The sequence below is a fragment of the Melopsittacus undulatus genome, chromosome 1, assembly GCF_012275295.1.
Source record: "Melopsittacus undulatus isolate bMelUnd1 chromosome 1, bMelUnd1.mat.Z, whole genome shotgun sequence".
Classification (NCBI taxonomy): Eukaryota; Metazoa; Chordata; class Aves; order Psittaciformes; family Psittaculidae; genus Melopsittacus; species Melopsittacus undulatus.
In genome coordinates, this window is record NC_047527.1 from 154,172,291 (window position 1) to 154,200,233 (window position 27,943).

Sequence of the window (27,943 nt, forward strand, 5' to 3'; positions counted from 1 at the left end):
TTCCAAAAATCTTACAGGTTTTATAAAAACAGTATTATACATTACAAAAAGCCTTTTATCAATGAAACCTTACAAAACAACTTAAAATGTCAATATTCTTTTACAGACAGATTATCTGTATTTTAATATGTACATAAAACAGTTTATATCAAAACTTGATGAAACAGAGAACAATCTGTAATGTTCATACTAAGCCAGTATGTACACTGACAAAAATAGGAATGTGTTAAGACATCACTGGTTTTGCCTATAAAAATAGAAAAGAGATACTGCAAGCATCTCACCTGAAGACTCAGGAGCTTCCAGACATAGAAAGTCTCAGAACACAGCTGGTTTACAATGGTAACCTAAAAACACTGATTAAAACCTCTTAAAATCAGAGAAACTACCCTATTCTGAGTGTTCCCACTCAGAAGAATGATGATGTAAAGTAAGAGGGGAGAAGGAAAAGAAGACAGAGTGGGAAAATACCCTGAGGTGAGGCACAAACGTTCTTATTTCTTTCTATCTGCTGCTTCTTTGGCTTTTCGCTACTTTCAGGCTACCATAGAGGTTTGAAAGGAAACTTGTCTTAACAACTACATCATCAGCACACAGGTAATTATTCTGACAGAATACAAGTGACATAAACACAATAGCATAAATTGCTCTTTTTTTCTCAGACTCTTCCCATTTCTGGCTCCATCCCTCTATTTTGCTTCTTAATTCCAACCCTAGACTGTTAGGAGGAGAGAACAGCCACCTGCACACTGCTTCTGATCACCATTTCCCACACCTCCCTTTTTTCCTGGAGGGCTTTTTGTAGACGAGTTCTTCAAAAGCCATGCTTTCATCTTCCACTTCATCTTCCAAGTCTCTATCGTGCACAAAGCCTGTGTTAAAAACAAAGGAATGAAGTATGGAAAACGCCAACACCTTTTCCTCTTGATAGTATGCCAAGCTGTCATCGCTCCTTTATGTCAGCAATATAGCTTCATATATAATATATAATCATGTTTAAGAAGCATTGGGTTACTATGACAAGTATTTAAGAGGCTGCCAAGCCACTTGCTGCCCTAGTAATTAATTCTTACATAGAAAATCTGCTGGAAAGCTGTGTAATCTGAAAACATACCTTCTTCTTTTATCTGATGAGAGTCCATTTTCTTCAGCCACTTATGAGCCTCATCAATGGTGGCGATCAACTTGCTGGTGTGTTTGGTTATTGCTTCTTCGGCTGAAATGAAGCACAATTAACACTGTGTAAGAACTAGCCAAGAGATGGACAGCAGGTAAAAGCCAAGCACAGACCAAAGTTACTCAAAGCTGTCTTTGTGATGCTGCTGCAAAGCAAGAAGTCTCAGTCACCAATGAGCTCATGTGCAGGGAAATTCACTAGTGGGGATGAAGGCGCTGGATGTGTTCCTCCCCATTCCAATTAACCTCACTAGCACTAACAGAGAAGCTCTGCATCCTTGTGTTGGCCCTTTTAAGGTACACCTGGAACTCCTGACAATATCCTGGTTTATCTGTTTTGGGGGTATTAAAGTTCCTGGGTCTCAATACCCAAGTCAAACATCACCCCAAGATGCTGCAGCCTTTCCTTAACTGCACCATCAGGGACTTGAAAAATACTTGTTATAAAGTGGGGAAAAAGTAACCTCAAAGGCAAATAATTGGTGTAAATGTATTTTCACCATGTGGAAAAACAAGGTAACATTCATCAAGCAATTGTCATAACAAAATCAACTATTACTGAATTAAGCTTACATCACATTCATCACTAGCATGGTTCACTGAGCAGAAAGCCAACTAAGTAATAAGCAAAACTTTATGGAATTCATCCCTGTGGTAAAGCTTTCCACTAGGAGTAAAGGTAAAGCTTACACATGAAGATCACAACCTAATGTTTAGGTACAAATTTACCATGGCTCACTAATAACAGCCAATGAACATATCAAATATTACAGCTTTTCACTCCTGTCAGACATCACAGGCAAAGTGATAACGTGATGGAGTTGGTAGATTTCTGCAACTAAAGCCAGAAACAATGTTTTGATGTAAGATGTCACTTTCCCACAGCAAATACTCCAAACAATTGTGCTCCTAGGCTGCTCATTCAATTCTGCTTGCAAAAATCAGCTTAGATTAATGCTTAAGTATATGGGGGAAAAAAGATACTCAAAATGTGTATCTCCTGAGTACCGTATGGACTGAATACCAGGGTTACCTGAGTGTCTAACAGCCTGCAGATCTGTAGTCAAGTACCCACTTCTGCTCAGACCTAACAAAATTACAAGTCCAAGGGCAGACTAGTCAGGGATATCCTTTATCAAAGGCTTAAGTATTCCCAATGCTCTGCCTCTGCATATCCCAGTTAGTAGAGCTAGCAGAACAGAGTAGAGAACAGTAGCAAAACAAGCAAAGATTACCTGGGTTAATGTAACCCACTGCTGTAAGGCAATTCAGAGCATACAGCACATCTGCTCATATAGGGAAAACTCACTTTACTAAAATTCATCATTATTCGCTTGACTTGTACTATCTGATGGATTACTTTGTGTTTGGAAGAGGTTATAAAGTATTCTATGTATTCAACTGTCTCAGTTCTTTTTAACTCAGCTACCTGAAATATGCTTCTCTTGCCCACATTAAGATCCTCAAATGGAGGATCTTAATGCCAGGTCTAGAAGTCTGGCCACAACTGACTCAAAGTTCCTACCTTTAGCCCAGGCTTTTCTCTCATAGATTTCCTCTACTGCATCTGAAATCTTCTTAATATTCTCTTTGATTTTCCTCTGGCGTAAGTTGGAACCTTCTTTATACGCCAAATGGCCTTGGGTGTAGCTCTTTTCCATTATAGCCTCCACTACTTCCAGTCCATCCCGTATCATCGGATCGATCTTCCTCCTGAAGAAGTCGGCATAGTATTTGTAGGCAGCGCTGTTGCTCCTGTGCTCCTCTGTGTTGCTGTGCTCTATGTAAGCCTCACTGGCCACAGAGCTCCCATCTCCTTCTGCATGGAGCTTCTCCTCCTCACTGATCTCTGTTGGTGTCACAGGTTCAGAAGCATCTGCCTCCATGCTTCCTGACCGGCTGAAATAGCTCTCGCTGCTCTGGATAAACCTGACCCCGCACAGGTCACACTGGGTTTGGTCAATATCTGCTCTTTTGAAGATCTCTGATAGAAACTCCTCCCCTTCCATTGCAACAGGCTCAGCTTTGGAGCAGGCTCTCCTCTTCCACTTGACACACAGGTAAATGATATGGAACACACGACGCAGCTGGCGCTGAGCAGATGCTTTCTGCTCCTGCTTCTGCTGCTTGCTGAGTGCAATGACTTCCAGGGGGTCCTTCTGGTCCTCAAGGCAATGAACCCCTTCAAGCTCCTTTTCCAGCTCATCAGCATACTCAGTCTTATCCAAAGAGGTCACAAACCTGTCGAGGTTTATGTTCTCGTACAGGATGCCCCGTATGGGTGGGTGCCCCTGAGTGTAGGCAGAGTCCCACCTCCATCGGCAGTCCACCAAGTACTCCTCATCTCGCTCTGTCAGCAGCTCCTGCAGGCACACAGCGATGTCTCTGACGTGTGTAGCATCACTCACTTGTTCCACAACCCTCAGCAGCCTTTTAGGCACTTTAGAGGGAGAGTGCTGAGATTTCAGCATCGCCTTGATCTCAGGGAAGAGGTGGTGTAAACGGGACTTGTATTTCAAGCTCTGCACCTGGTCTGCATTCAGTAGCATCACTAAGCACAGCACTACAGTCCGCTCTGCCTCCCCTGACGTTATACAGTCAGGGTCCTCAAAAGCATCCAAAAGGACATTGAACCTTCCATGAACTCCACACAAAACCTCTGCCAGATAATAGAGATGGAACATGAACTTCTGTACAGCCACATAGGTGTCCTTTGGCCTGTACTCCTGTATAATGGAAAACGTGTCTCTAGGTTCTTTGCTACGGTCCTTGCTTTTGAACAAGAACTCCCAGTAATGAATGAGAGCAATGTAGCTCTTTGGAAAGCAGAGAGTAATGTTCTTGGAGAGACGCATCAGGACCGCGCAGCAGAGAATATACTGGAATTCCAACAACATCACCGTGTTTCCTATGCTTGGAATCAGGTATCTCGTGCACTTCTTGACCAGGACATTCATAAACCGGAAGAAAAACCTTTTACAGTTCTCTGGGTTCTTGTGAACATAGAATTGCTCCAGTGAGTTTTCAAGGAGGCGAATGAAGCACAGGTGGGTTCTTCCTCCATTCCCATCATTTTTGTCAGGCAGCAACATCCCGTATCTGCCCTCGATTCCTTTGGCCTTTCCTCCCTGGCCTTTCCCCTTTGGGGAGTTCTTGGCCTTGGCCAAAGCAAGGTTGAGCTCTTTGTTATAATCGTCCTCTTCCTTAAAAAGCAGCTTCTCAAAGTCCTCTGGATACCCCGAGGACAGGATGAGGACTTGCATGATGTGTAGCCACAAGTCAGTCGATTCTCTTCTGGCTGCAGTCTCTGCATTCTTGAACTTAAACATGAGGTATGCCTTCAACATTGCTCTGCAAGGCTTGGAAATAATGCTACTGACCTCCAGGATCTCTTTGCATGCCTTTGGGTTCTCGGACAGTATTCTCAAATGGAAATGGCTAGGGAAAAACGTATCCAGGAGGGCTTTACACGATGTGTATTTGTCAGCAGTCAAAACGTCTGCAAAGCCTTTGCACTGATTAAGTAGCTCTTTAGGGAAAACACAGGCAGCTTCCAATAGGAGGCCATTTATTGCCACCAGGTGCATTTTACACTGAATTATTGTCTTGGCTTCCTTGCGCAACAAGGGCTTATGGTAATCCTTACAGGCTTTATCTTCACAGTTCAAGCCAACAATGAACTTCATACAAATATCAGGGTAATGCTTGTTCAGTAACTCATGGGTGATTGAGCACAACCTGTTTAACAAGTGCCACTTCAAAGCTGACTTCACCTCCTCTGTGCTTACTGAGAAGCCACCTTTTGTCTTTGTCTCTTTTAGGCACAGTTTGCCTAACAAAAACCGGAGAATGGGTTCACCTTCATTTTGGGACACCAGACAACTGTCACCAGTTGGGACAATCCCGAAGTAGGCAAAGCATAACTTTACCATATCTTTCTCTGCATTGGTGGCTGCTTTCTTCAAGCTCCTGACCAGACTCAGCAGAGCCATCAAGCCACGTATTGCCATAAAGAGGATGTCCTGGCAAGGAGCATTGCAGCGAGATAAGGCAAAGAGAGCTTCCACGGCCCCAGCGGCATGATTCAGAGACAGGAACTGACAGTAGGCGCTGCTCAGCTTTGTGAAGTCCCCCTTCAGAACCCCCTGCAAGAACACAGCCTCAGCAATGCCTGACGCCTGCTTAGTTTGCTCAGAAAGCTCCAGGGCTTCCTTAAGGATGAGCTCCATTCCCATCGGATCTGACTCCGAACAGCGAGCAATAGCAGCGCGAGCTGCAGCGAGCAGACACGATGCACGGAACTCCTTTATGGCCGTGAGGTTGGCTGCTTCCAGGGCAAACCCATGCTGCTTCATTAGCTTGGCAGCCTCCTCCTCTCGCCCTTCCCTTTGCAGTAAGTCTGCTGTTTGGCGCAGGCAGCCACGGGACTTGAGGAACTCGAGCTGATCCTCAGTGTCAAGCTTGGAGAGGACTCGCATCATCTCCTCGGTTCTGTTCATGCTCAGGTACTTCGCAGCTGCTTCCAGGTACAACTGGTTTGCTGTACATGAGAGTTTGGAGACCATCTGTCCTTTTGTGTTCAACATCTCTTCGTATCTGAAATAACAGACACATCAATTTACTACCATAGATGACTAACCTAGGCAAGAAAAAAACCCACTTCAGCTTTAAAAAGCCCCTGAGGCATTAAACAAACAGTCACCATCCCTGGAGGCATTTAGCAGACCTGTAGATGGGGCACTTAGGGACATGGTTTAGTGGTGGCCTCGGCAGTGCTGTGTTAACAGTTAGACCCAACAATCTTAAAGGTCTTTTCCAACCTCAACCATTCTATGATGGTAGGAAATAGCTGTCCCCAGAAGCTCTTTCTTCCAAAAGGCCAAGGATGTTAAGTAATGTCTGTCATGCAATGAAAACTATCATCTTAAAAGATCTACTGAAACAACAAGTTACAACATAAGGCTGTCTGAAGCAGGACCATGACAACTTCTGGTACAAAGAGGATCACGAGGTTTTCACTGCATTAGGGAATCTTTCTCCATGCTGTCAAATCACTGTACAAACTACTTGGAACCACATTTTGCCAGTGGTAACCTTCTCTTTATCAAAGTCAACCTCAAGCTAGAATGGCTGTTTACAGGCACAAAAGCCACAATGAAATAAATGCAAATTCCAACGAATTCCCCAAGGCCAATATAGATAATAGTCTGCAAAATGTACATAAACCACTCAGTTTAGAGGACTCTTTCAACTCTGTCACACATACCCATATATACTGTGCTGCTTATCGAGTGCCTGAGCAAAGTACCTGGTTGCACCTCTCAAAACAAGCACTTTAAACCACTCAGTTCTTATCACTGGCTGCTGTGAAATCATTAAGATACCCCCTAAGCCATTCCTGCAAGACTGTTTTCTCCTCCATGCTGAGAATGAGTAATGTTTCTCCTGATGGGTGAGTAAATTATCATTAGCCCTTCATTATCATATTTTCATGACGAATGTGGGAGTGCAGATTTTGGTACCTTTGCTGATGAATTCGCAGCAATGATTTGGGGAGGCTGATTTAAAACGTGGTTATTTGGTGCCTTTAATGCTTGAATTTTTGGATCCAACTATCTTTACATATGGAACATGCTTTAACCCTTCAAAAAGCAGTTGTCATTACTAAAAGGACATCACAACGGATCTCAGTGAAGGTGCACAACTACAGGCCTTGCTAGAGTTCTAACTGGTGTGTATATGCTTTAGAAGTGTAATTTAGGTGGAATTAATGAGAGGTGCAGCCAATAAATGTACTCTTTATGCAAGAATTTGCTATCGAGGTCACAGGGACTGTGCCAGATGCAAAGTTCTGTCAAAGGGATACTAATAAAATCAGTTTATCAAGCACATTGAGAGGCAGTTCTTAACTGCCCTAGGCCAGCACAGGGGAGATGGTATGGAAAAGTCCACCTTAGAGACTGGGATCTAGAACATGTCAGACAGGCAGCCCAAGCTGCTCATTTAAGTTACTGTTCTTTGCTCTCTACATGTATTTTGATAGACAAATAGTTCATTTGCCACAATGACCGCTGCATTATATACCATACAGCTAATGGTATATACTGCCTAAGTGGCAGCAGGTGGCACTAAGCTCTGTTACTATTTCAGTCTTAAAAGGGAAGTGTTTAATACTTCTGATCAATGTGATTGTCAAAGTCACCAGCCAAAACTCTTGTGACAAGCTGAGCTGAGCCAACTGTGTCATCTGGAATATGGAAAGGGAAAAGGGAATTGTATTCCAATACCAACTCAGAAGACATACCTCTCAACTGCCTTTGCTGCTTCTTCATAGAGCTCCTCCTGACAATACATTTTAATTGCCAGATCAAACTCCTCAATTTGTTCATAACATTCGGATGCCTCTTTGTAGCACTGGCATTTCTGATAGTAAAGTGCAGCATCTTTCATCTGCAATGCACAAGTCAGTAATGAAAGTAGTCAAAACTACACAAATAGAATGAATTTACTAATTCCATCATGTAGGTGTCTCATGGAGAAACACACCTTAAGTGAATGCAATTAAAGTATCTGAGTGTAATCAAATACATATTAAAGTAACCACCACTAAAACTGAACTGAAGCCTTCAAAATACCTGCATCTGAAAAATACCCCAGAATGTGAAATTAAAGATATTATACAAGATCTTCAAAGTACTTTTCATTCACCCAGCTCTGCCTGTTGCTAAAAAACACCACAGATGCTTCTGTTGACTTGCAAGACCTCATTTAACTCAGCTACTACCATGTCACCGGAAAATACTATTACCCTGTGAGTAATAAGAGGGGAAAAAGGCTGTAGGAAAAGGAATGGGATAAGGAGAGGATAGTTTAGAGGACTTCATACCTTTCCTAACTTCTTACACAGTTCTGCACAAAGCCGGAACTCCTTTGATTGAAATAGACATTTTAGTGATAACTTTGGTTCTCCACATTCCAAGTAAGTTTTAGCTAATGTCATATATTCCATCTGCTTTTCCCTGTGGAAAATAAAGAGAAAATCACTAATTACATCCAAATTACATTTAGGAACACATGATCTGTCACTGAATCCATTCAACACTGTGTTCTTTTTCATACATATAGTGATGAGGTACAACCTTACAATGAGCTGCATTTTGGGCTGTCACTGTTCTGTCTAGAAGCCTGTTCCAGTATCAAACTGTTGTGACAGTAAAAAGCTTTATATTCTCAAACTTAGGTACACTTAGTGTTGGTTCTGTGCTGCTTCTCTTTCTAGGTGACCTTGCTCCTTCCTCCTACCTGCTGTTTAGCCCCAATGCCATTAAAGACAACAATCAAATCTGTTCCTAAGGCCACCCTTTCTGGTATCATTGCCAGACCAAGTCTGAATTCATCATCTTTCAGACTGGAGTATCAGAACTGTACATAGCATTTAATATCATAGAGCTCACAGGAATCTTACCTATGATTTGTACACCAGCATTAATACCTCTACTAAAGAAAGCCACCACTTTCACAGCTTCATCATGGCATATGTTCTGTCAACTTAACCCATTTCTTCTCCTCAGACTGTATCTAACCTTCCATTTTATCCAGTAATAACACTTCTCCAGACCTTCCCCCTTCTCCCTTCAGTGCTGCCTTGCTCTGCTCTAGTTATTCCTGCTATCACTGCTAGTTTTCAGCCTCCCCAGCATGAAAAGGAGTTAATTCACTTACAGTCCTCCCCATGAAGTGTTTTCCTGTCTAACTTGAGACAAATCCCAGGCAGTTTTTCAGTCTCTTCAGGAAACTGCAAACTTTCTCCCCTAACATGAATTTTACCTCAAAGCCCACTTTCTGTTAGCAGAAGTAATGTACTACACCATTCCTCCCTCTTTGTTAAGTGAATATGCACTGGGATTAACTGGAGTTGAGCACTGCTGATGGCGTATGCTCTTCCATCTATGTCTAAGAACATAAAGCGTCTTGAGGCAATGCAAAACCTGCTGCTTTTCTCTCACATAACCAGTAAGCCCTTTCAAAGGCCACTTTTGCTTTGGACAGCCTGTAGTGTACAACTGCTTTCAGTACTCCCCAAAGGGAGCAGAGCCCTAGATCCCATTGGAGCTATGCTAGGCCTGCCCAGTTTCTTTCACCTCTTTTGCAACCCACAGACACAGATGTGGAGACACCTCACCTATGTGGGTCCCCAGTGTGATCCCACAACCATGGTGGGAGTCTCCCCATACACTCATTCCTCTTGCAGTGACACTTACCTGGGGCTGCTCTTCTTGGAGCGCACTTTGAGAACAGCATCATGTGCCAGGGCCAGTTTTGACTTCTCAGCTGCTCCTCCCTTTTGGTAACATTTGGCTGCCACCTGGGGTGAAATCATACACAGCGTTCACACCAGCATCCAGCCTATGGCTTAATGTTACAGCCTTAATGTAAGCCTTAATGTTACAGTCACTGTGATGGAAAACAAAGACTAGCAGGGTGCCTGCAGGAAGAGAAAGGTGAAACACTGCAGCTGATCTGTAGGACAAAAAGAGAAGCTTTGAAGTCAGTCCACGTGTGACCATCACAATTAGAGTTCTCATTAAAAGGCTTTACATGGAGGTAGTGAAAGCAACCCTCCTGGAAGGCTGACAGAAGGAACAGCACATGCAATCTGAATGATGTCCTCAACCAGTAATTGGGAAGTCACCAGGCATCTACCACATAAATTGTATTACTAATAGGAGAACCAATTCAAAGTTCAAGCAAAATGCATGGATCCTTTATTCTTCCTTTAACCACACCAGGCCCTTTCTGTGATAAGCTAAAGGGAAACAGCAGGAGCTGCCATGCTCCCAGCAAGGTTTGTTTCTTATCACCTCACTCATTCTGCAATGCTATTATTCCTTTAATCTATCCATTGATCTAGTATTTGCTTCTGTTCAGAAACTGCACACTGCAAACCACTCTTAGAACTGCCAGATTCACCAGATTATTTCTTCTTAATGTAGCAATGATAAGCAAAGATGAGGGTTATAAAGGAAACCAAATAGCAGATAATAGAGCTAATGCGTTTCAGATTGCAAGATGAGATTTTTCCAGCTGTGTGGTTTTTATCTAAACACTCTGCTGTCCATTTAGGAAATAGCCTTTTTTCCAAGGGGAGATAAAGACTGTACAGAGGCAGCTGATTGTTATAAATAACTGTTTTCCATCCAAAAAACCTCATGTTGCCATCAGCAAAAATGGAAACTTTCCTTCTGCCACAATCAAAACGTGTCCAGAATATGATTGCATAGGATCACAGAGTACCTCAGATTGAAAGGGACTCATAAGGATCACTGAGGCCAACTCCCTGCTCCTCACAGAGAGGGGTAAGAGCATCATCCAGACTCTTTAACTCTGACAGATGTAGTGCTGTGACCACTTCCCTGGGGAGCCTGTTCCTGTAACCAACTGCTCTATTAGTGAAGAACCATTTTTAATGTCCCATCTTAACTTTGCACATGGTTTACAGTCACAAATTCCAGTCAATCCCAGTTGCTGCTAACAACTGGGGGTTTTCAACCATCTTTCATTTGTGCACATTAAAAGGTTTTTCCCTCACTGAACTGCAGATTCTGAGGAGTGAATTCAATACTACAGACAACAGGCTCGCTGTCCCTGCTTACTTCTTGCCATTTGTTAACAAGTAGCCTGTAGACACCTACACAACTACACAGCACAAACTGAGATAGGCTGCTATGAGGAACTGAAGGTTTAGAGATGATTTTAGAGATGGAAAGGAAAAGCCCAGGAGGTTTCAGAATAGACAATAACCATTATTTCACATTAACATTTGCTCCTACCTCCCAGAACTGATGCTTAGCGTAGTAGTCTCCTTGTGCAATCCATTCTTCTGCAGTTGAGGTTTTAGCAAACATGCTGTCGTCCAAGTCTAGAAAGTCAGGGGTAATCACTTTATGTTAGAATGGGGAACCCACAGAAACCACCTATCATGTCCCAAAACTAAGAATTAACATGACACCAGCAATGATAACCACATCAAACAAATGCTTTCATTTGATAAACCTCTCTTAGCTAGGATGGTTTGCTGTGAAGAGCCTTGATCCCTGTACAGGTGTGATGGATGCACTCCTTCTGTTTGAACTAACTGAGCTCTGGTCCAGGCAGATGCTCATCAAGTATGTCTTACTGTATAAACACAGCATAAACCTCACTACAAATCAACCAGTTTATGCTATACGTATCTCCAGCCATCAGGGTCTGTTGAGCTCTCCCTCCATAGCAGTGGATCTGGAGGTGATGTCCCCATGATCAGGGGTGCTTCTCAAGGTTACCCCTCGAGGCTGAGAGGTCCCCTACCTGACACCAGATATTGATGGGTTGGTAAGTGGTACTTCTGCATGCATGTAACATTTAACATCTGTACAGTAAGCTTAAGCAATTATGTTTGTGTCCCATACTATCTTTAAGTGTAGTAAATAGTACTGACCGCCAATCAATCTGGACTCATTGAATATTTCACATACCTAAACTGGTTAGAACTCAAAAAGACCTAGGTCAGATCTGTCTGAATGAACTCTCACTCTTCTCCTCTGACAGTGGGAAAACTCATATTAATGAATGATCAATGAAGTTACATATTAACATATATAGGATCGATCTTTAGAGCCAAAAGAAATGCATGGAAATTTGTTATCAATGAGTACTGTTAGAGGGACCATGGAATTTAACTTCCTTTATTACACAGCCTCAGAGTAAGAAAGCATGAGCAGGCTGTTCTGTTTGACAGCTTCAGGGTAACTTTACCTTTCTTTTCATCTGTTTTGACAACCTGAACAAACTCTCTTTTGATGAAATACTTAAAAGCTGGAGCCCGTTTATCACTGTCTTCATCGAAGATCCAAAGATTGACTCTGGCTCTTGTAATGGCAGTATACAACTGCTTCAGCTCTCCATTCAGCATCTGAAGCACAACCAAACAAAAGGCAGCACATCAAATTAAACCGATTAAACACCAGATGAGCTAAACCACTGCAAAGAAATGTACTTTGCAGCTATATGAAAACCACACATGTATATAATTAATAACCAAGAAGAAAGTATCTTCAAGGAAGTCTCAATATTAAATATGTATTTTTCAATTACATAAGCAATTGTCCAGATAATCTGCATGGAAGTACAGCCGCTGCAAGGGAGGAAGCTGTAGGTGTGACAGTCCATGCTCCTCCTCAACACCTGCACACACAGTTATTCACTCTCAAGACTGCATGGCAAAAAATACCTGACTCATTAAACTCTAAGAAGTTTCCTTCATTTTAAGGCAGTGATGCTGATCTGAACCCAGACTAAACCAGTAACACCAGCAAGCTGATCTGCTATTTGCTTTAACCACAGCTGCCCTGTAAATACACCTGAAAGTCTCTTGCCCATAGTTTTCCTTCTCTTATCAAACTGCATTTGCAAAACACTTCATCTTTTAAAATCAAGACTGTTATTATACAAATGTGAACAACTACCAAAAAAAGCAACCTCAATAACACATGGAAATACAGGCTGAAAGGATTCCTTGAAGAAATTCCCCTACTTCTAAGACTTAAAATTGAGTTTATCTTTCCTAATCCCAACGTCACAAAGAAACTCACCTTGTACATCTCTACATTAAAAGGAACTCTTTTCTGCATACCCGCAGCATCCTCTAAAGGCATTTCGATTAGCAATTTGTTTCCTACTTGCACATCCAAACCAGGGGTATAAGAAGAAATTATCTTCCATTCTTTGCTAGCCTAAAACGACAAGAAAATGAGGTTTACTTGTATGCAGCAATCACTGCTCCCCAAATATGCAAATGATAAGGGTGAGACACTGGCATAGGTTGCCCAGAGAAGCTGTGTATGCCCCATCCCTGGCAGTGCTCAAGGCCAGGTTGGACACAGGGGCTTGGAGCAGCTGCTGCAGTGGAATGTGCCCCTGTCCATGGCAGGGGTTGGAGGTGGATGAGCTTTAAGATCCCTTCCAACCCAAACCAATGCCAACAGGGTTGGAGGGTGACCTTTTCCTGAGGTACATGTCTGCACCAGGCTGTTATCAAGCCCAACAGACAACTTTCCCCCAAATAGCTATAAGGGAGTCATGTCACCCTGAGGCACCCAGACCAACCTGGGGGAAAGTGAACATGTCTCAGCCCAAGAATGGGTAAAACCCCAGCAGCAAACCATACTAATGTGGAAGAGTGCAACTGGCTTGAGGTGGCTTCAAGCTACACATTACTTACCCGAGGCCATTCTATGGGCAATGGTCTCCACTATAGACTGTGAGACATTCCTAAGTTTCCTGACAACTGAACTAAACCTGAATGAGTTTTCTGGGGTTAAGCTGTGGATGGCTACAAAGCATCCCCCTTCCTGCCCCCTCAAACACATACATACACTGTTTGATTCTAAACATAATTGTTTTACAGTTCTGTGGTGATACAAAGCTGGGATCTCAGGTGCTTTTTGGGGACCCAGAACTCCAGTATAAGGGGAAAAGTATGAGCAGGTGATGGAGTGTCCCTCCACCACCTCCTCTGACCTGAACAGGGAGCAGCCTGAAGGGACATGCTGTAAGATGAAGAGTTGGTACACAAGTGTATGTGTGTAGTGAAACCTCCCATGTCCAGAGATGAGGCGGAGTAGTTCCCCAGCTGGAAACCCAATTGAACCATGTGCCAAATGAAGAGTTAATTAAAAATACAGGAAATGGATAAGAATTAAATACCTCTGAATCGGTGAAAAAGTTGTACAGAAGAACATCATCAAATTCCAAGCCCTTTGCTTCATAAACTGTCAGCACAAGTGCTAAACTAAGCTCCTCAGGTATCTTCTCCTTCGCAGTCTCATTTGCCACTAAAACCACCTGCCATAAAATACAGTAACAAAGAGAACATATTAGTAAGGGAACATAAAATAGGTAGCAGCTGCATAAAGCACATAGGCATGCCATGACAATGCCAGAGCCTTCTCAAACCAGGCAACATTTAACTCACACATTCAAGCACAAGCTCACAAAGCTGCCACTAGAAGACTGACAGGTACATAGTATGTGCAGGCAGTTGTAGATCTGGTGTAAGAAAAGGTGGGATTAGAAAGGAACAGGACAGGCAACACCTGACACCAAGAAATAACAGAAGAAGGCAGATGTATTAAGAAGAAACAGAAACACAATGAAGGTTTTTAAGCTCAAAAAGTGTAATTTGTCAGCGAGATAAAAGGGCTCAAACTGCAGGCAGTCCATAAATGATAACTCAGCATCAGAGCTGGCACAATCTGCCAAAACCCATATACCAAATAAAAGCAAACCTGATGTGCTCCAAATTCAATGGGCTGTGTTTTCCTCTTGTTGCCCCTCAGCAGAATCGCCAGGTCACTGACGCTGCAGGACTCCAACACTGTGGGCTTTGGTCCATCGAAGAGACCGCAGTCCTTAGGAAGCCGGTCAAAAGACTCTGGGAAGTAATACTGCAGCAGATCAACCACTCCAGATGCTAACCGGAGGATACCTGTTGTAAGCAGAACACAGGGCTTAACCCTCAGTCTGTCACATACACTCTCACAAACACTTTTAAAACACTTTGTTAGAAGCCTGGAAACAGGATATGTCACAATTTGCATGTGAGAAAGCTGATCTCTTAACAAAACAAGCTGCCTGAAGATGGTTTGCATTGGCCAGTAGAAACATTAGTGACACCTGAAGAGCAACGACTCACATCATAAACACATTTGTTACTCTACCTGAATGGGACCTGTAGTTCTGGTACAGCTGGTAGATCCTCTTGGGCTTTCTAACACGCTGCTTCTTGCTGATGGAGTTCTTGCTTGCGTAATGGAACAGGGACCTCAGATCGCTGAAGCGAAAAGCAACTCCTTTCATGATGCTCTGGGCAGTGTCACCAGTCAGAAACATGGCATTAGGGTCATTGATACATTTCATTAACAGTGCTAGCTCAGCTTGGGTGAAGTCTTGTATCTCATCACCATAAAACTCATGGATGGACCAAGGCAGCTCCTTGAGCTTCGAGAGTCTTTGAGATATATGATACAGCAAATCTTCTTCATCGAAGTAACCTCTCTGCGATCGTATCTGCTGGTAAAGACAGAAGAGGTGATAGATCTCACTCCTGTCTTCCGTGAAGTTCGGTGATCTCTTTCGGCCTAGCTTTTTGTATTGCTCCTCAGTCAGTTTACCCCCAAAGCAGCTCAAGGCCTCAAAAGACCCTTTCAGAAAGGATTTGATCTCTTTCCAGACCAGCGCTGGGTTGTACAAACTTTTACCTTTTATCATCTTTGGCCATATATCATTCGCAAACACATCGTAAGTCACAAAGGTCCGAGGATCGCTCTCTTTGGAGTACACATCTGCAGCTCCTTCCTCATCACCACGTTCTGCTTCGACAGTCCCTTCCTCATCCTCATCTTGCCAATTGGGTACAACCACGTCTTCCTCCGGACTCCAACCAACAATGACTCTCTTCAGGCTTCCATCCTCATTCCTTGGGAAAAATGGGTCAGGCATGGACGCATCCAGTAACAGCAACAACTGCTTGGAGGTGACGAACAGTGGGAAATTGTCATCTTTAACATCCTGTAGCCTGTGCACGTGTGGCTCCAGAGGCCTGAAGTGACTGGTGACCTTGGAAGACTTGCTAAGCTCAATGAAATTCTTCTGCACTTCCTGGCACAAGACAGGATTTTTGGTCACAAAGATCTGGTGCAGGTGCTCCAGCCTGTTCGATGCTTCTGTGCTATGCATTGGGTCTTCTTCATCACCGCATGAGTTCACCTCTGCTCCAGCTGTGCCTACAGGAACAGTTTCATCCTCGCTGTCCTGGTCTTGCTCATCGCTCACCTGCTCCTCACTTGAATCATCACTGTCCTGTTTTAGCTCACTGTCTTCTTTCTCTAACCTCGCCTTCTCAGCCTCGCTGCACTGTCTGTGCTGCCATGTCTGCCTCTCCAGCAGAGGACCATTTGCCAAGGTGGATTTCTCCCAGTATGAATAGAACTTCTTCCATAGCCTATACAAGCAGCAAGTCGTCTTCCCTGTCCCACTTCGTCCAATTAAAATGATCGGCTCCATAGGCTTTGGATTGAGATCAATCACTGCATACTCCAGCTCCCCAACTCGGAAAGGGTATTCAACAGAAGAATGGACATCATTTATAATGTTAAGTGCCATGTTCGTACTGAAGCTGTGGAATTTCATGATATTGTATTCCAATTCTGCTGCGCTGGCTGGAGGGAAATACTCAGGTACGGTGTGTTCCTTGGACCTTTCTGCCTCTAGGTCTTCAATGTAACAACGTGGGACACGCTTCTGCGTTGTCACACTGTGGTTCTGATGCCCTTCATTTATGCCCTTGAGCTTCTTCCTCAAGATGCAGGATAAGCCACGATTGTAGGAAATACAGATGTTATCCAAGACGCGGTTCAGCTTGCAGTGGTCCAGAACAATGGCCCAAATCCTGATTATTTCAGTGTAAACTCTACCTGATTTTTCTGGAAGGCTTTTGGCCTGTTCTGTCTCCATGATCTTTTCTGCACTCTCGCTGCAACGAGGAGAAAAGTCAATTGCAAGCTCCCACAGCATCCTCGCACCTTTACCCAACTTGGCTTCGTACAGCTGGATATCAGCTTTCAAGTGTTTCAGTGGTTTCTGAAGTCCCCTGGTCCATTCCCCATTGCCAAGCTGCTTAATTGTCATGATAGTTTTAGTTTTCAGATAATGGGGCACAGCTTTGCTGCCCAATGTCTTCAGCATCTCAGGAGTGCACTCTATTTCCCAGGTCATGTTGTCAAACTCCTGCACATATGCTTCAATATCCACAATCTTCCCCTTCTCTTCCTCTGGTTCTTCCTTCTCTCCATTAGGCAGGGCTGTACCAAAATCCCCATCTCCCTTCTTTTTCTCCCAGTCATTCCCTTTTCCTTCAGGATAAGCTGTGTTACCACAAGGTTGCAAGAACTTACTCCTTCCCTCTTCCAAACTAGTCTGGGATGAAGATGGCTTTTGCACCAGAGGATGCTCCTTTCTCAGGGTGTCACCCCATTTCAGCTGCTGAATCAGAGCTGTGATTGCCTGCACTAGACTCTCCTGGAGTGTTAAAGGGCTATTTATTCTCTCTGTTTCCTGCTTTGCCAACTGATCTTTTTTTGCCTTCCCAGAACACGGCGGTTTTAAGTCATTATGCACCATGTTGCCAGATGGTGTCTTTATGGAAGACCCAGATGAAGAACGCCCTGTGCTCTTTGGCTGTGAAATCTCAGAGGCTGGAACCATCTTGGATGCTTTAACCACATGCCCTGCCATATCCTGACGGTGCTTCCTCTTCTCCAGTGCAGCAGTATTCCAGGCAAGCAGCAGTGGGTCATTCTTCTTAATTCTATGCCTCACATCTCTTCCTAATTTGTTTTTTATATTGAAGTTAACATCAAATTTTGCCAACGACTCCATGATTCTCTTTGTCTGTTTTGAAAAGCCTCTCTGAAAAACAACATGCATCACTGTATTCCCGTTCTCATCCTGGATGTTTGGATTAAGATACGGGAAGTCGGAAGGTCTTGAAGCAAAGAGGTCAAGGAGGTAGTTCAGGATGTTTAAACCGGTGCCATCTGAAAGTGAGAGAACCAAAATCATCACTTACATTACAAGACTGCTTTGCAGGCCAACAATTGTTAATACTTTTCTCCTGTGGCTATGAAATGAAAATCAATTTGCTTTCCTAAGAACAAATAATGCCATTTTAGCTTTGTAAAGCTTGCTCATTTGAAATGGTTCAAAACTGAGCTGTTGTAGTACTCAGGGACAACACTACAGCAGCAAAGCTTTAGAAATCCCTAGTGCTGCAACCATTCCTAAAGCAATTTCCTACAGAACAAGATTAGTCCAATACCTCTTTGGTGGGGAAGAGAAAAGACATTCCACAAACGCAGGTAGTAGATGAGATTTAAACTGGATAATGTATGTGAAACGTTTCCTTCCAAACGGTAAAACAGTGGCAGACCAAAATCATGGTGAAGAATGGTGTGAGGTGTCCCTGCCAACCACAGGGGGGTTGGAACTGGATGATCTTAAGGTCCCTTCCAACCCAAACCATTCTGTGATTCTATATATTCATGAAACAGTAACTGGTGGAGACATTGCAGCTGCTTGACTCCCCCTGCTCACCTGAACAGCAGCAGATGGACAGGTAAGAAATGGGGATGTTCCCAACAGTTCCTGTACAAATGAACAATGCACATCTGCTGGAGCTTTCTGTGCTCCCCAAGCCCAGGCACACAAGAGCCTTACCTTTATTATCTAAACAGATGGAAACTGCAGCGTGCAAAGGGGTATCTCCACGTGCAATGGAGACATTCTGAGGATCTGCACCTTTGGTCAGCAGCAAATGCACCAGGTCAAAATAGTTCTTCTTGAGGCATATCTGCAGTGGTATTTCAGAGCTGGTTCCAATCCCATCCGGCAGAGCTGGGGTGAAGAACACTGAAGTCACTGACCAAACCAAGAAGCCTCCTTGCATTTCTGGCACCCACAAGGCTACAGGAGGGCTGTGTGCCCATAATCTATAGTGAACACCAAGCTATAAACTGAAATGCAAATTGACAGAGTAACCCCAGAAATAAACCTCATGCAAACCAAGAAAAACAATGGTGTGTGTACTAGCTGAAAAAAGGAAGACATCTGGTCATGCCTTTGTGATGACTGAAGTAGTCAATGACTTGTAACAGATTGAACCCAAAGACTGTAGCTTGCAGTTTCTAATGGGATAATACTCTGACTAAAGACAGAGGAATTAAAACCCAAGGAAACTACAAACAAAGGAGCAAAATATTCCTTGTTTTTTGGCCTTTCAACCCTAAAAGCCAAATTCCATTTGAGAAAACATCATCTATCCCATATAGCCTATTGGCTTCCCCGTGTCACACATGATGGATGCAGGCATCAGAGCCAATGCAATCCAGCAAGCTGCTGCACATACAGAGAACCACAAAAGCCATGTGATGATATCTCTGAAACCACATTGCTCCAAACATGCCAAATAAAACACTGGATCTTTTACAACAGATTCATATTACACAGGTTTTCACCTCCTCGTTCGATCAAGCATCTTATGAGATGCACTTGCTTATCCCGTCTGTCGCACCGCTGGATAACGTCACCAATGTCAACATCTGCAAGACTGCAGCTCCTGAAGAGTCCTTGCCCCGATGGCTCTTCCCCACTGGCCTTCCCTGTTAGCAGCAGCAACACTTTATGCCACATTTGCTTCTCCAGCAACTGCTTTATGAAGCTGCTAGCACAGGGCTGGGAGATGTTGCAAACCACCCCTTGAGGGATTTCTGCAAGACAGTGAAGACAACATCACTCACTCGAAGCCATAGAATAACATCCACCACACTCTAAACTGCTTTCAGAGTAATGGGCCCATTAAACTCAAAGGACAAAATGCAACACTCGAATCTTTCTGTCCTTATGCTGGCCACTAAATAAGCTTGAACACTTGGATTCATCACACTGAATATTTGTGTGTATTGTGGTGGTTCTACATGCAAAACAGAACAGAGAAATAAGTAAAAGCCCATTCTGTTCCAGTAATATCAGTCACAGAAACAGGGAAGAGAAGGAAGGGCAAAAGCTGTCTGGCAGCATCAAACACACCCTTCTCAGCAATGAGGTTTTGTGAAGAGGAGAAACAGACACTCACTGTACCTTTGACAGAAGACAGCAGTTTCAGAAACCGCTTAACTGCATCTTCCTTCAACACATTCTTATGATGTGCTCCATCTTCTAACCTGTAGAACTGGGTGAACTGCTCAAGAACATCCAGGAGAGAATCTGTGTCAGCCACGGCTCTGCTCTCACTGCCCCCTGCAAAACAGTGTAGAGATTGAAAATCCAGTGCAACAGCTAGAACTGTGGCAGGTTTCAAATCCTATAGGATACTGGGAACCCTCATCAAATCACTCCTGATTCAAGTACACTAGGTTGGAAACTGTGATAGTTCACAAGTTGACCTGCACATACACAGGACACTGCTGCCTTGCAGTGATCATAATCCCGGAACAGTTTGGGTTGGAAGGGATGTTAAAGCTCATCCAGTTCCAACTCCTTGGCATGGGCAGGGACATAGATCAAGGATGGTTAAACCCTTGTGAGCAAAGAGATCCGATTACAGTTTAGTTTTTAAGTGTCAGCAACTTTTCACTCACATTTTCACCATTTTAGAACTTCTTTTTTTGTCAGTATTTTTTGTTATAAAATATTCTAAATATGGCACCATGAGAAATGTTACACAAAACTACCCCCCAAGTAATTTTGTACCTAAAGGCTGTCATTTTAAACCAGGAAAAGCACAGAGCCCATGTAGTGCATCCATGTAGTACCTGTCTGTTTCTCAGAGGAAGTGCGTTTCTCAATGTGACTGTTGACAGCTTTTACAGCATCGAAGTTTTTGTTCTTCTTCAAGATATCTATGACATATCTTGACCGTCCATCTGGAAGAGTGGGATCAGCTCCAAAATTCAGGAGCATTATTACATCTTCTGTTTGGCCTAAAACATTGCAGGAACAAACATTAGAGGGAGAAGAATCCTCATTGTTCAGGGGTTTTGTTCTGTTTTCCCTTTGTATCTTTAATTTCCTGGCACAATCTCTAGCATGATTTCAATATGAATCTAAACTTTTCTAAGTCTCATAAGAAGGAGGAATTATTGAGTGTTTTTACCCCAGAAGAAACCCCTTCAAAACATTAAAACACTTCTCATCATTATAACTGATTAGGAAGCGGAAGCACATGAAGCAGTAAACACCAGGGCTTCAAACTTCCTCCCATTACTCATTTTCTATATGAAAACGAACCAGCACACAGAGAGAAGAAAATCATCATTGTATTTACTGCGTTTCTGGGAATATTCACTGGAAGATGCCACAACATGCAAGAGGGTGCATCCATCTCTGTCCTTCTTGTTGATGCGGTCCTTCAAGTCTGGCCTTTGAGTCAATAACCAGCTGAAGAGATGGTTCTTTCCTGAAACAATAAAACCCCCACTTGTTATAAAGGGTAAAGAGAGATACAGCAGAAACAGATCCTGGGGTTTTTCCCCTATGGTAAGAGCCAGCTGCATTGTAGGACACAGGATGCTATGCCCTCGCTGACTACCAGCAAGCACAAACTTGAGCTTGACTCATGACTCTTTAGCACATACAGATAGAATCATAGAATCCCAGACTGGTTTGGGATTTAAGGGACCTTAAAGCTCATCCAGTTCCAACCCCTGCCACTGGAGCAGCTGCTCCAAGCCCCTGTGTCCAACCTGGCCTTGAGCACTGCCAGGGATGGGGCAGCCACAGCTTCTCTGGGCACCCTGTGCCAGCGCCTCAGCACCCTCACAGGGAACAGCTTCTGCCTCAGAGCTCAGCTCAGTCTCCCAAATACTCTTTGACGAAGGCCACCACTGGGTTTTTTAGCTGTGGATGTCACTCACTTGCTTTGATACACAGTCTGATAACAGCATGAAGTACACACGTTCCAATGGTTTCCACTTTCGCCCCCATGGAGATCAGCCACTTGACTAATTCCGCTACTTCCTGCATCTTCTCCCCGTGGCCATACAGTTCAGAGGTCTGATAACAAAGAGAACAATTATCTTTACATACACAAAGGGCATTGCTTTTTAAATCCAATTTTCAGGTCTTTTATGACAAGAATCAGTGGAACAATAACAGTCATGTCCACTGTAAAATGGAACACTTATATATCCAACAATTCCAATAGAAGCTCAAAACAAATACTCTTCTTCTATGATGTCCTGGTTTAAACTAAATCTGCACAGTTCCCTCACTCACTCCTGGAGTCCCACAGTCTCCTGGAGGATTGTTAACCACTTCCCTTCCGACCAGTTTCCAGTCCCCTCCCCAAGCAGGACGTGCTGTGGTATGGAATACCCCCCCGACTAGCCCAGACCAGGCGCCCTATCTCTGCCTCCTCCCTGGCAGAGCATGAGCTACTGCTGAACCCATGATATATGAGTAAAAACAAGCATCTTGGCTGGGTTTGAAGAGCACTGAACCTAAAGTTTGTTTTACAATACACATTTCTATAGTTCTTTGCTGTAATTGACTGCACCTTTCTGCCTTAGAGTTGCCTATTAAACATACTGCATCAGAGTGCACATATTACTGTGGATGGATGCTGTGCCTTTTAAGCTTTGATGATGCAGCTTCTGCAGGCAGTTGCTTCCAAGCAAGAAAAGCCTGGTGAAATACTTGAAACTGGGAAAAGGCAGTTAGAGACTGAAAGAAAGAGGTATAGGGAATTCAGGCAACCAGTCAGGAAGCCCTTGGGTGGAGAGAAGGGCAAAGCCCTGCTCTCATCCAGCTAAGACAGCATCTGGCATTATCAATGCAACAATGATAATACAACTGCTCACACACAGTAAAGGTATTAAAGCTTGGGAGACAGATTCCTGAGCAGATGCATTCCTAGAAGGGGATCAGATAAAAGCAGGTCATTCACAGGGGAGTTTACAGACTCAAAAGCACACAGCCAGAGCAGAAAGCAGCTGAACTGAAAAAGGATGTTCTAATGAGGACTTAATGAGCACGAAGCACAGCCTGCAAGGGGTACCGCAGTCTGGGTAACAGGAGGTGGGCAGAGGAAGCTCAGAGGGAAATGGAGACAATATGCCAGCAGGATCAGGACATGAGGGGGTGGTCGGAAGCAGCGTTCAGACATCGTTTCTCCATTCGTGCCAGTCATCTCTTTAAATAGCAGCCTTCACACATGCTTCCAGCATCCACAAATACAGTCTTTATTCTAACACCTCGTGCCAGATTTTGACTGGCAAGGACTACTGTTTGTGCGCAGCTACAGGCTGGAAATACAACAGATTACAGGGAGAACGCAGCGGCAGCAGAGGAAGGAGAAGCAGAAAGCTAACACCATAAAGATCTGCTGTCTGCAGATGCCATCATCTCCATGAAAGGCATTAGGACCTGTGGCTACTTGGTCTACAACCTGTTCACACCTTGCCAAAATCCTCTGTGCCATTTGGAAGGTGTCAAAGCCTTTAGGGAGGATGTTTAGCAGTTGCTGCCCAGGTATAAAGTAACCTACCAAAAACATGGGGCACTGAGGGAAGGGAAAATGCCAACACTGCATCCAGCTCAGCTCCTTATCATCAGGCTCAGCACCAGAAAGCTAGTAAAGTATAAAATACTGTATCCCATGTACACCCTAAGTTCTCCTGGTTGGAAAACATATCCAGCTTAGCTGGTATGAGCCATTTTTCAGCATTAAATTGGCTGGTTACAAGTGTGACATTGACATTTTGCTGTACTTGAGAGGAAGATGCCTTCTTCTGACCAAATTAAAGGAAGTCTTACATTCCAAACAGAAATTCTGCAGAATTGGGACATTTCAATTTCACATTAAAAGGCACAATTTAACAGAATCACACAAGGCTCATGTATTATTTTCTATTTCATTTGTTGTTAACCTGTTTTAGCCTTGAACACAAGACAGCAAAATCCTTCCCACTGAAGGGAACAGGAAGGAACAGACACAAGACAAACAAAAAGAAGGATGCTACCTTACCTCAAAGAGGCTCTTCAGTGAGACCTGGCTGACTGTGAGGTTGGGGGGCAATGCCTTCTTCTCGGACAACAGCAACAGACAAGACTGGGAAATAAAACACAAAACGTTGGTGATCTTCAAAGCATCATTCAGAAAATTGATAAAAATAAAATCATAATTCCTAAAATCAGCAGTTTCATCCCAAAACTTTGGTTTTCACTGCCTCAGAAGACCTTGTAGGAAAGCAGATTAGGGTCAACAATATCATAGATCTTTGCTTTTTTTCAGTTTCCTTAAAAACTTGACTTTGCTCCTTGTAAATTCACACAGCTTAACCAGAGGACAAGGGAAGAACACAGATACCATTTATCTGGACTTCTGTAAGGCCTCTGATACAGTCCCCCCAACATTCTTAGCTCCAGTTTGGAAAGATATGGGTTTGATGAATGGACGAGGAATTGGCTGGATGGCTGCATCCAAACAGTTACAGACAACAGCTCCATATCCCAGTGGAAACCAGTAATGAGTGGTGTCTCTCTTCAAATATCCAGCTTGTACACAGAAGCAAAAAGCAGAAGGGACCACAAATAAACATGTATTGTTTTCCCCTCTGATTTCATTTAACAATACTGGCTCTAGATGGCACCACAACTACAAGAGACATAACAGCAAGAGACAAGTGGGATTCAGGTTCATTGCAGGCAATGCAGCAACAGACTTACCCTCCACTTCCCCTTCTGGGCCACCCTTTCTATCACTCCTTGCCAAATCACTGCATCAAACCTTGCGTTGAAAATGTAATCATAAGCAGGGGGGAACGTTGGTGGAAAGACCCTTTCATCTGCAAGAATAAGCCATTGAGAACACCATTCAGTATACAGAGCCCTTTAAAGTTGGAATCTCCAGCTAAATGACTTCATTACACAATGCCAGTTTTAGCAGTGATTTACACCCGGAGGAATGCCAAATGGAGGGTCACATATCCCTTCCCACCCAACTGATACAGCACCCGGTTATCCATGGCCAGTCTTCCTTAAACAAGGTGAAAAGGTATTAATCCCTGCCCTTAAGAACACCTCTAGGTCCCAAGATGTTGTGCAGCTTGTGGCAGTTATCCATTTGTGGGTGAGCCCAGCTACAGACACTGCTAAGGCAAAGCAAGGTCCTTACCATGAGGCTACAAGGGCATGTAAATGCACCAGGGGCACAACCCAGAATCTGCTGGCATGGCTGCAAGCCCCATCATACAAAGCCTGGGAAGTGGACAAAGAGGCAAATAGAAAGGGGAACTGAGGAGAGGTCAGGGAGAGGTAAGATGGGTATTGCTCAAAAAGCCCCACCACACAATGCCACAAAAAGCAACAAATTCCCTCTTTTTGTTGCTGGCCATTAGTAGCTGAGGGAGAACCCCATACTGGAATACACTGGGCTGTAAGATCATGTTTAAGCTGAGTACTTTCTCATTAGTTTTAGATCTACCAAGCTAAAAGAGAAGCAGAGCGGCTTGGGCAAAAACCAATGAAAAGCTTCTTGGGTCTGGAGCTCCAGATTTCCAGTCCTGCCTCTGAATGTCAACCTTTTCTACCTGTTTTCTACCTATTCCACCACTGATGTGCTCTTATGAGACAACCCATTCCCCTGCACAGAGCTCTGTGATCGCTGGCATCTGCTGTACACAAACTGGACCACACTGATTTTGGTCAGGCCACTCGACATCTTAAAGCAGATCTGAAGCACTAAGGACTAAATGGTCTCATGAAGGATGCTCAAGGACTTGTGATCATTACTGAAAGCAGACAAACCAAGCTCTCGAGTTGACTTTACCATTGACACTTATGAAGATTCCTGCTATGAAGTCAGCGATCTGAGTGCAATCTGTGGAAGTACTCAGGAGAATCAAGCCTTTATGAAACATAGCAATTGCCTCGTAAGTGTCTGATAACATGAGCAGAGAGTGGCCAGCTCTGTAGTAAGCCTGAGGGGGAAAAGAACAGAACAAAAAAGACCACTGTTGAGAAAACATTCAGAGATCTTTATCACAAAACATGTGATGGACTATTTTTACAGCTTCTTACACACAGTTTACAACAAAGGGCAATAAACATCCCTTGAAATTCACAGTATGCTACCGATGTGATCACAGCTACTACACGTGGTAAATCCTAACATATAAGCTACATTCTGAAAGACATACCATTAGTAACTCTTATCTTAACCTCCTCACAAAGTCTAGAATACACATTTATGTCCCCATATCACTGCATTTTGCAGTATTTACCACAATTCATCTATTCTTCAGTCACTGGCACCTGAACATGTTTCTATTCACTGTCTGAGTCACAGTGGAGTCTATTTGTTCCAACAACTCACACACAGCATACAGCACAAGTTAAACTGGCATTTGCATGCTATTTCACTGTGTTTAAACCAAATACCTTCTCCTGAAGTCTCTGGGATGCTGTAGTTGTTGGTCCAGAAGACTACTGCACATAAAAGCCAATCCAAGTGTAAGCCTCTGTATTATAAACACTGTATAACCACTGCTTACTCCTAACAGATGACTATTTGGGTCAGTATGTAACTCAGTGTAACTTAATCCACATGTACTTAATCAGAAGAGTGCATTGTTCTGTCCACTAGAAATACAATATGACCCTGCTCACCACACACTGTCCCCAGGAACCCCAGGCTTATTAACATGGAAAGAACATCAGGGCACACTGCCCAAGGAAGACTTCAAAGTTAAGTCCCCATCCCAGACAAAGTCCAACTGCCATCTTAAGCATCTCAATACCTTAACATACTCCGGATCACACTGTATGCTCTGGTAGGCTGAACACACTGCTTCCCTCCACTTCCCAAGGTTGTACAAGGCAGTCGACCTGTTGCAGTACAACACTGCAATGTCCCTGGAGCACCTACAAAGACATTTTTAGCATAACTGTTTATTCACTTGAAAAAGGACACATTGTACTTTATACTTGGAAACAATAAAGTCTACATCACCCACTTAACAAAGTTAGAGGTAGAAATGGAGCTGTAGAAAATGAAGACCACTTGAACATCAGCTTTAGAGACACTGTAAATGTTATCTTAGTGATACCCTGGTCTCTTCTGAAGCAGAAAGCCAACTCACTGGAATAACTCAGTATGAGGATTTAGAAAGTTAGGACCCCCTCAACCCACCTAGATAAAGCTTGGTGAAAGCCAGTCGTCAATAATGGGGGAAAATAGGCACAAAAATGGAAGATATTAGATGGGAAGAATGCTAAACACATTCTGGTATATGTATATATATAATATATATAATAAAAATATATAATATAATATTTTATTATAATATAATAAATATATATAATAACTGACTTAAATGTATTTTACTGTATCACCAGTTGATGAAGTGAATAGAATTATCCACATTTACATCAGCTAAGAAATAAAGAAATGCCTTTGATGTAACAGAACACACTGAAGTATATAAAGCATCCGCTGGATCTAGGGAAGCTTGTGGATAGAGCTGCACACAAATGACAAACCACAGTCCACAGGGCAGTGAATCACAGCATCCCAGCCTTCTGACATCTGCCCTCACTCTTTTCTACTCCCTGCACATGCTCCAAACTTGGTATAAATGGCTAAGAGTGAAAATAAGCTGATGTGAAATTAGGGTAACAGCAGTTTTAATACCTTGTAATAAGGAATGTTTAACAGTTAGTATAATACCAAACCATTTAATCATTAGTAACATTAGCAACAGATGTTAACTGATGAAATCAAGCACTTAACATTTGGAAAGAAAAGACCAAAAAACCTTTTTGCTGAAGAATTATTTGTAACAAATCAAAGAATACTAAAAAGGACAAAAAAAGAAGTGAACACAGTAACTTGCATGAGCCATTTTAAAGGCAATCAGATGACCCATGGAACAACAGGTTCACATCTTGTAATTCAAGAGTACTTACGGGACCCACGGCATTAAACAGCCGAGTATATGCAGAGCTTGATCATACTTCCTGATGGCCATAGAGTAATTCCCATTTTTGAAATCCTGATTCCCAGCTTGCCTCATGACCTGTGCATATTCCAGGGCATCCATCCTAATGGAGAGGGGGGAAATAAAAACCATTCATCAAACAAAAGCATTGATTTATGAGACACTTCTTGCCCTAA

At 43.2% G+C, this 27,943-nt stretch overlaps 2 protein-coding genes across 3 annotated transcripts in view; both read right to left on the reverse strand.

Annotated features, from left to right (window-relative positions):
* TRANK1 (tetratricopeptide repeat and ankyrin repeat containing 1) lies at positions 1-27,854 on the reverse strand. The gene is made up of 23 exons (XM_034061962.1): positions 27,736-27,854; positions 26,568-26,691; positions 25,598-25,748; positions 24,496-24,614; positions 23,795-23,878; positions 21,684-21,822; positions 21,098-21,226; positions 20,583-20,750; positions 19,909-20,067; positions 19,287-19,538; positions 18,490-18,666; positions 14,934-17,810; positions 14,502-14,701; positions 13,921-14,058; positions 12,807-12,947; positions 11,971-12,127; positions 11,007-11,095; positions 9,438-9,541; positions 8,063-8,195; positions 7,481-7,626; positions 2,702-5,772; positions 1,115-1,216; positions 1-872 (listed from the first exon to the last, which is right to left on the reverse strand). Exons 1-23 carry the CDS (start codon positions 27,840-27,842, stop codon positions 760-762), a joined length of 8,880 nt encoding a protein of 2,959 aa, XP_033917853.1. The 5' UTR covers positions 27,843-27,854; the 3' UTR covers positions 1-759.
* The window catches only part of ANLN (anillin, actin binding protein), an 819,922-nt gene that overhangs the window by 204,499 nt on the left and 587,480 nt on the right, over positions 1-27,943 (reverse strand). The window lies entirely within an intron of this gene.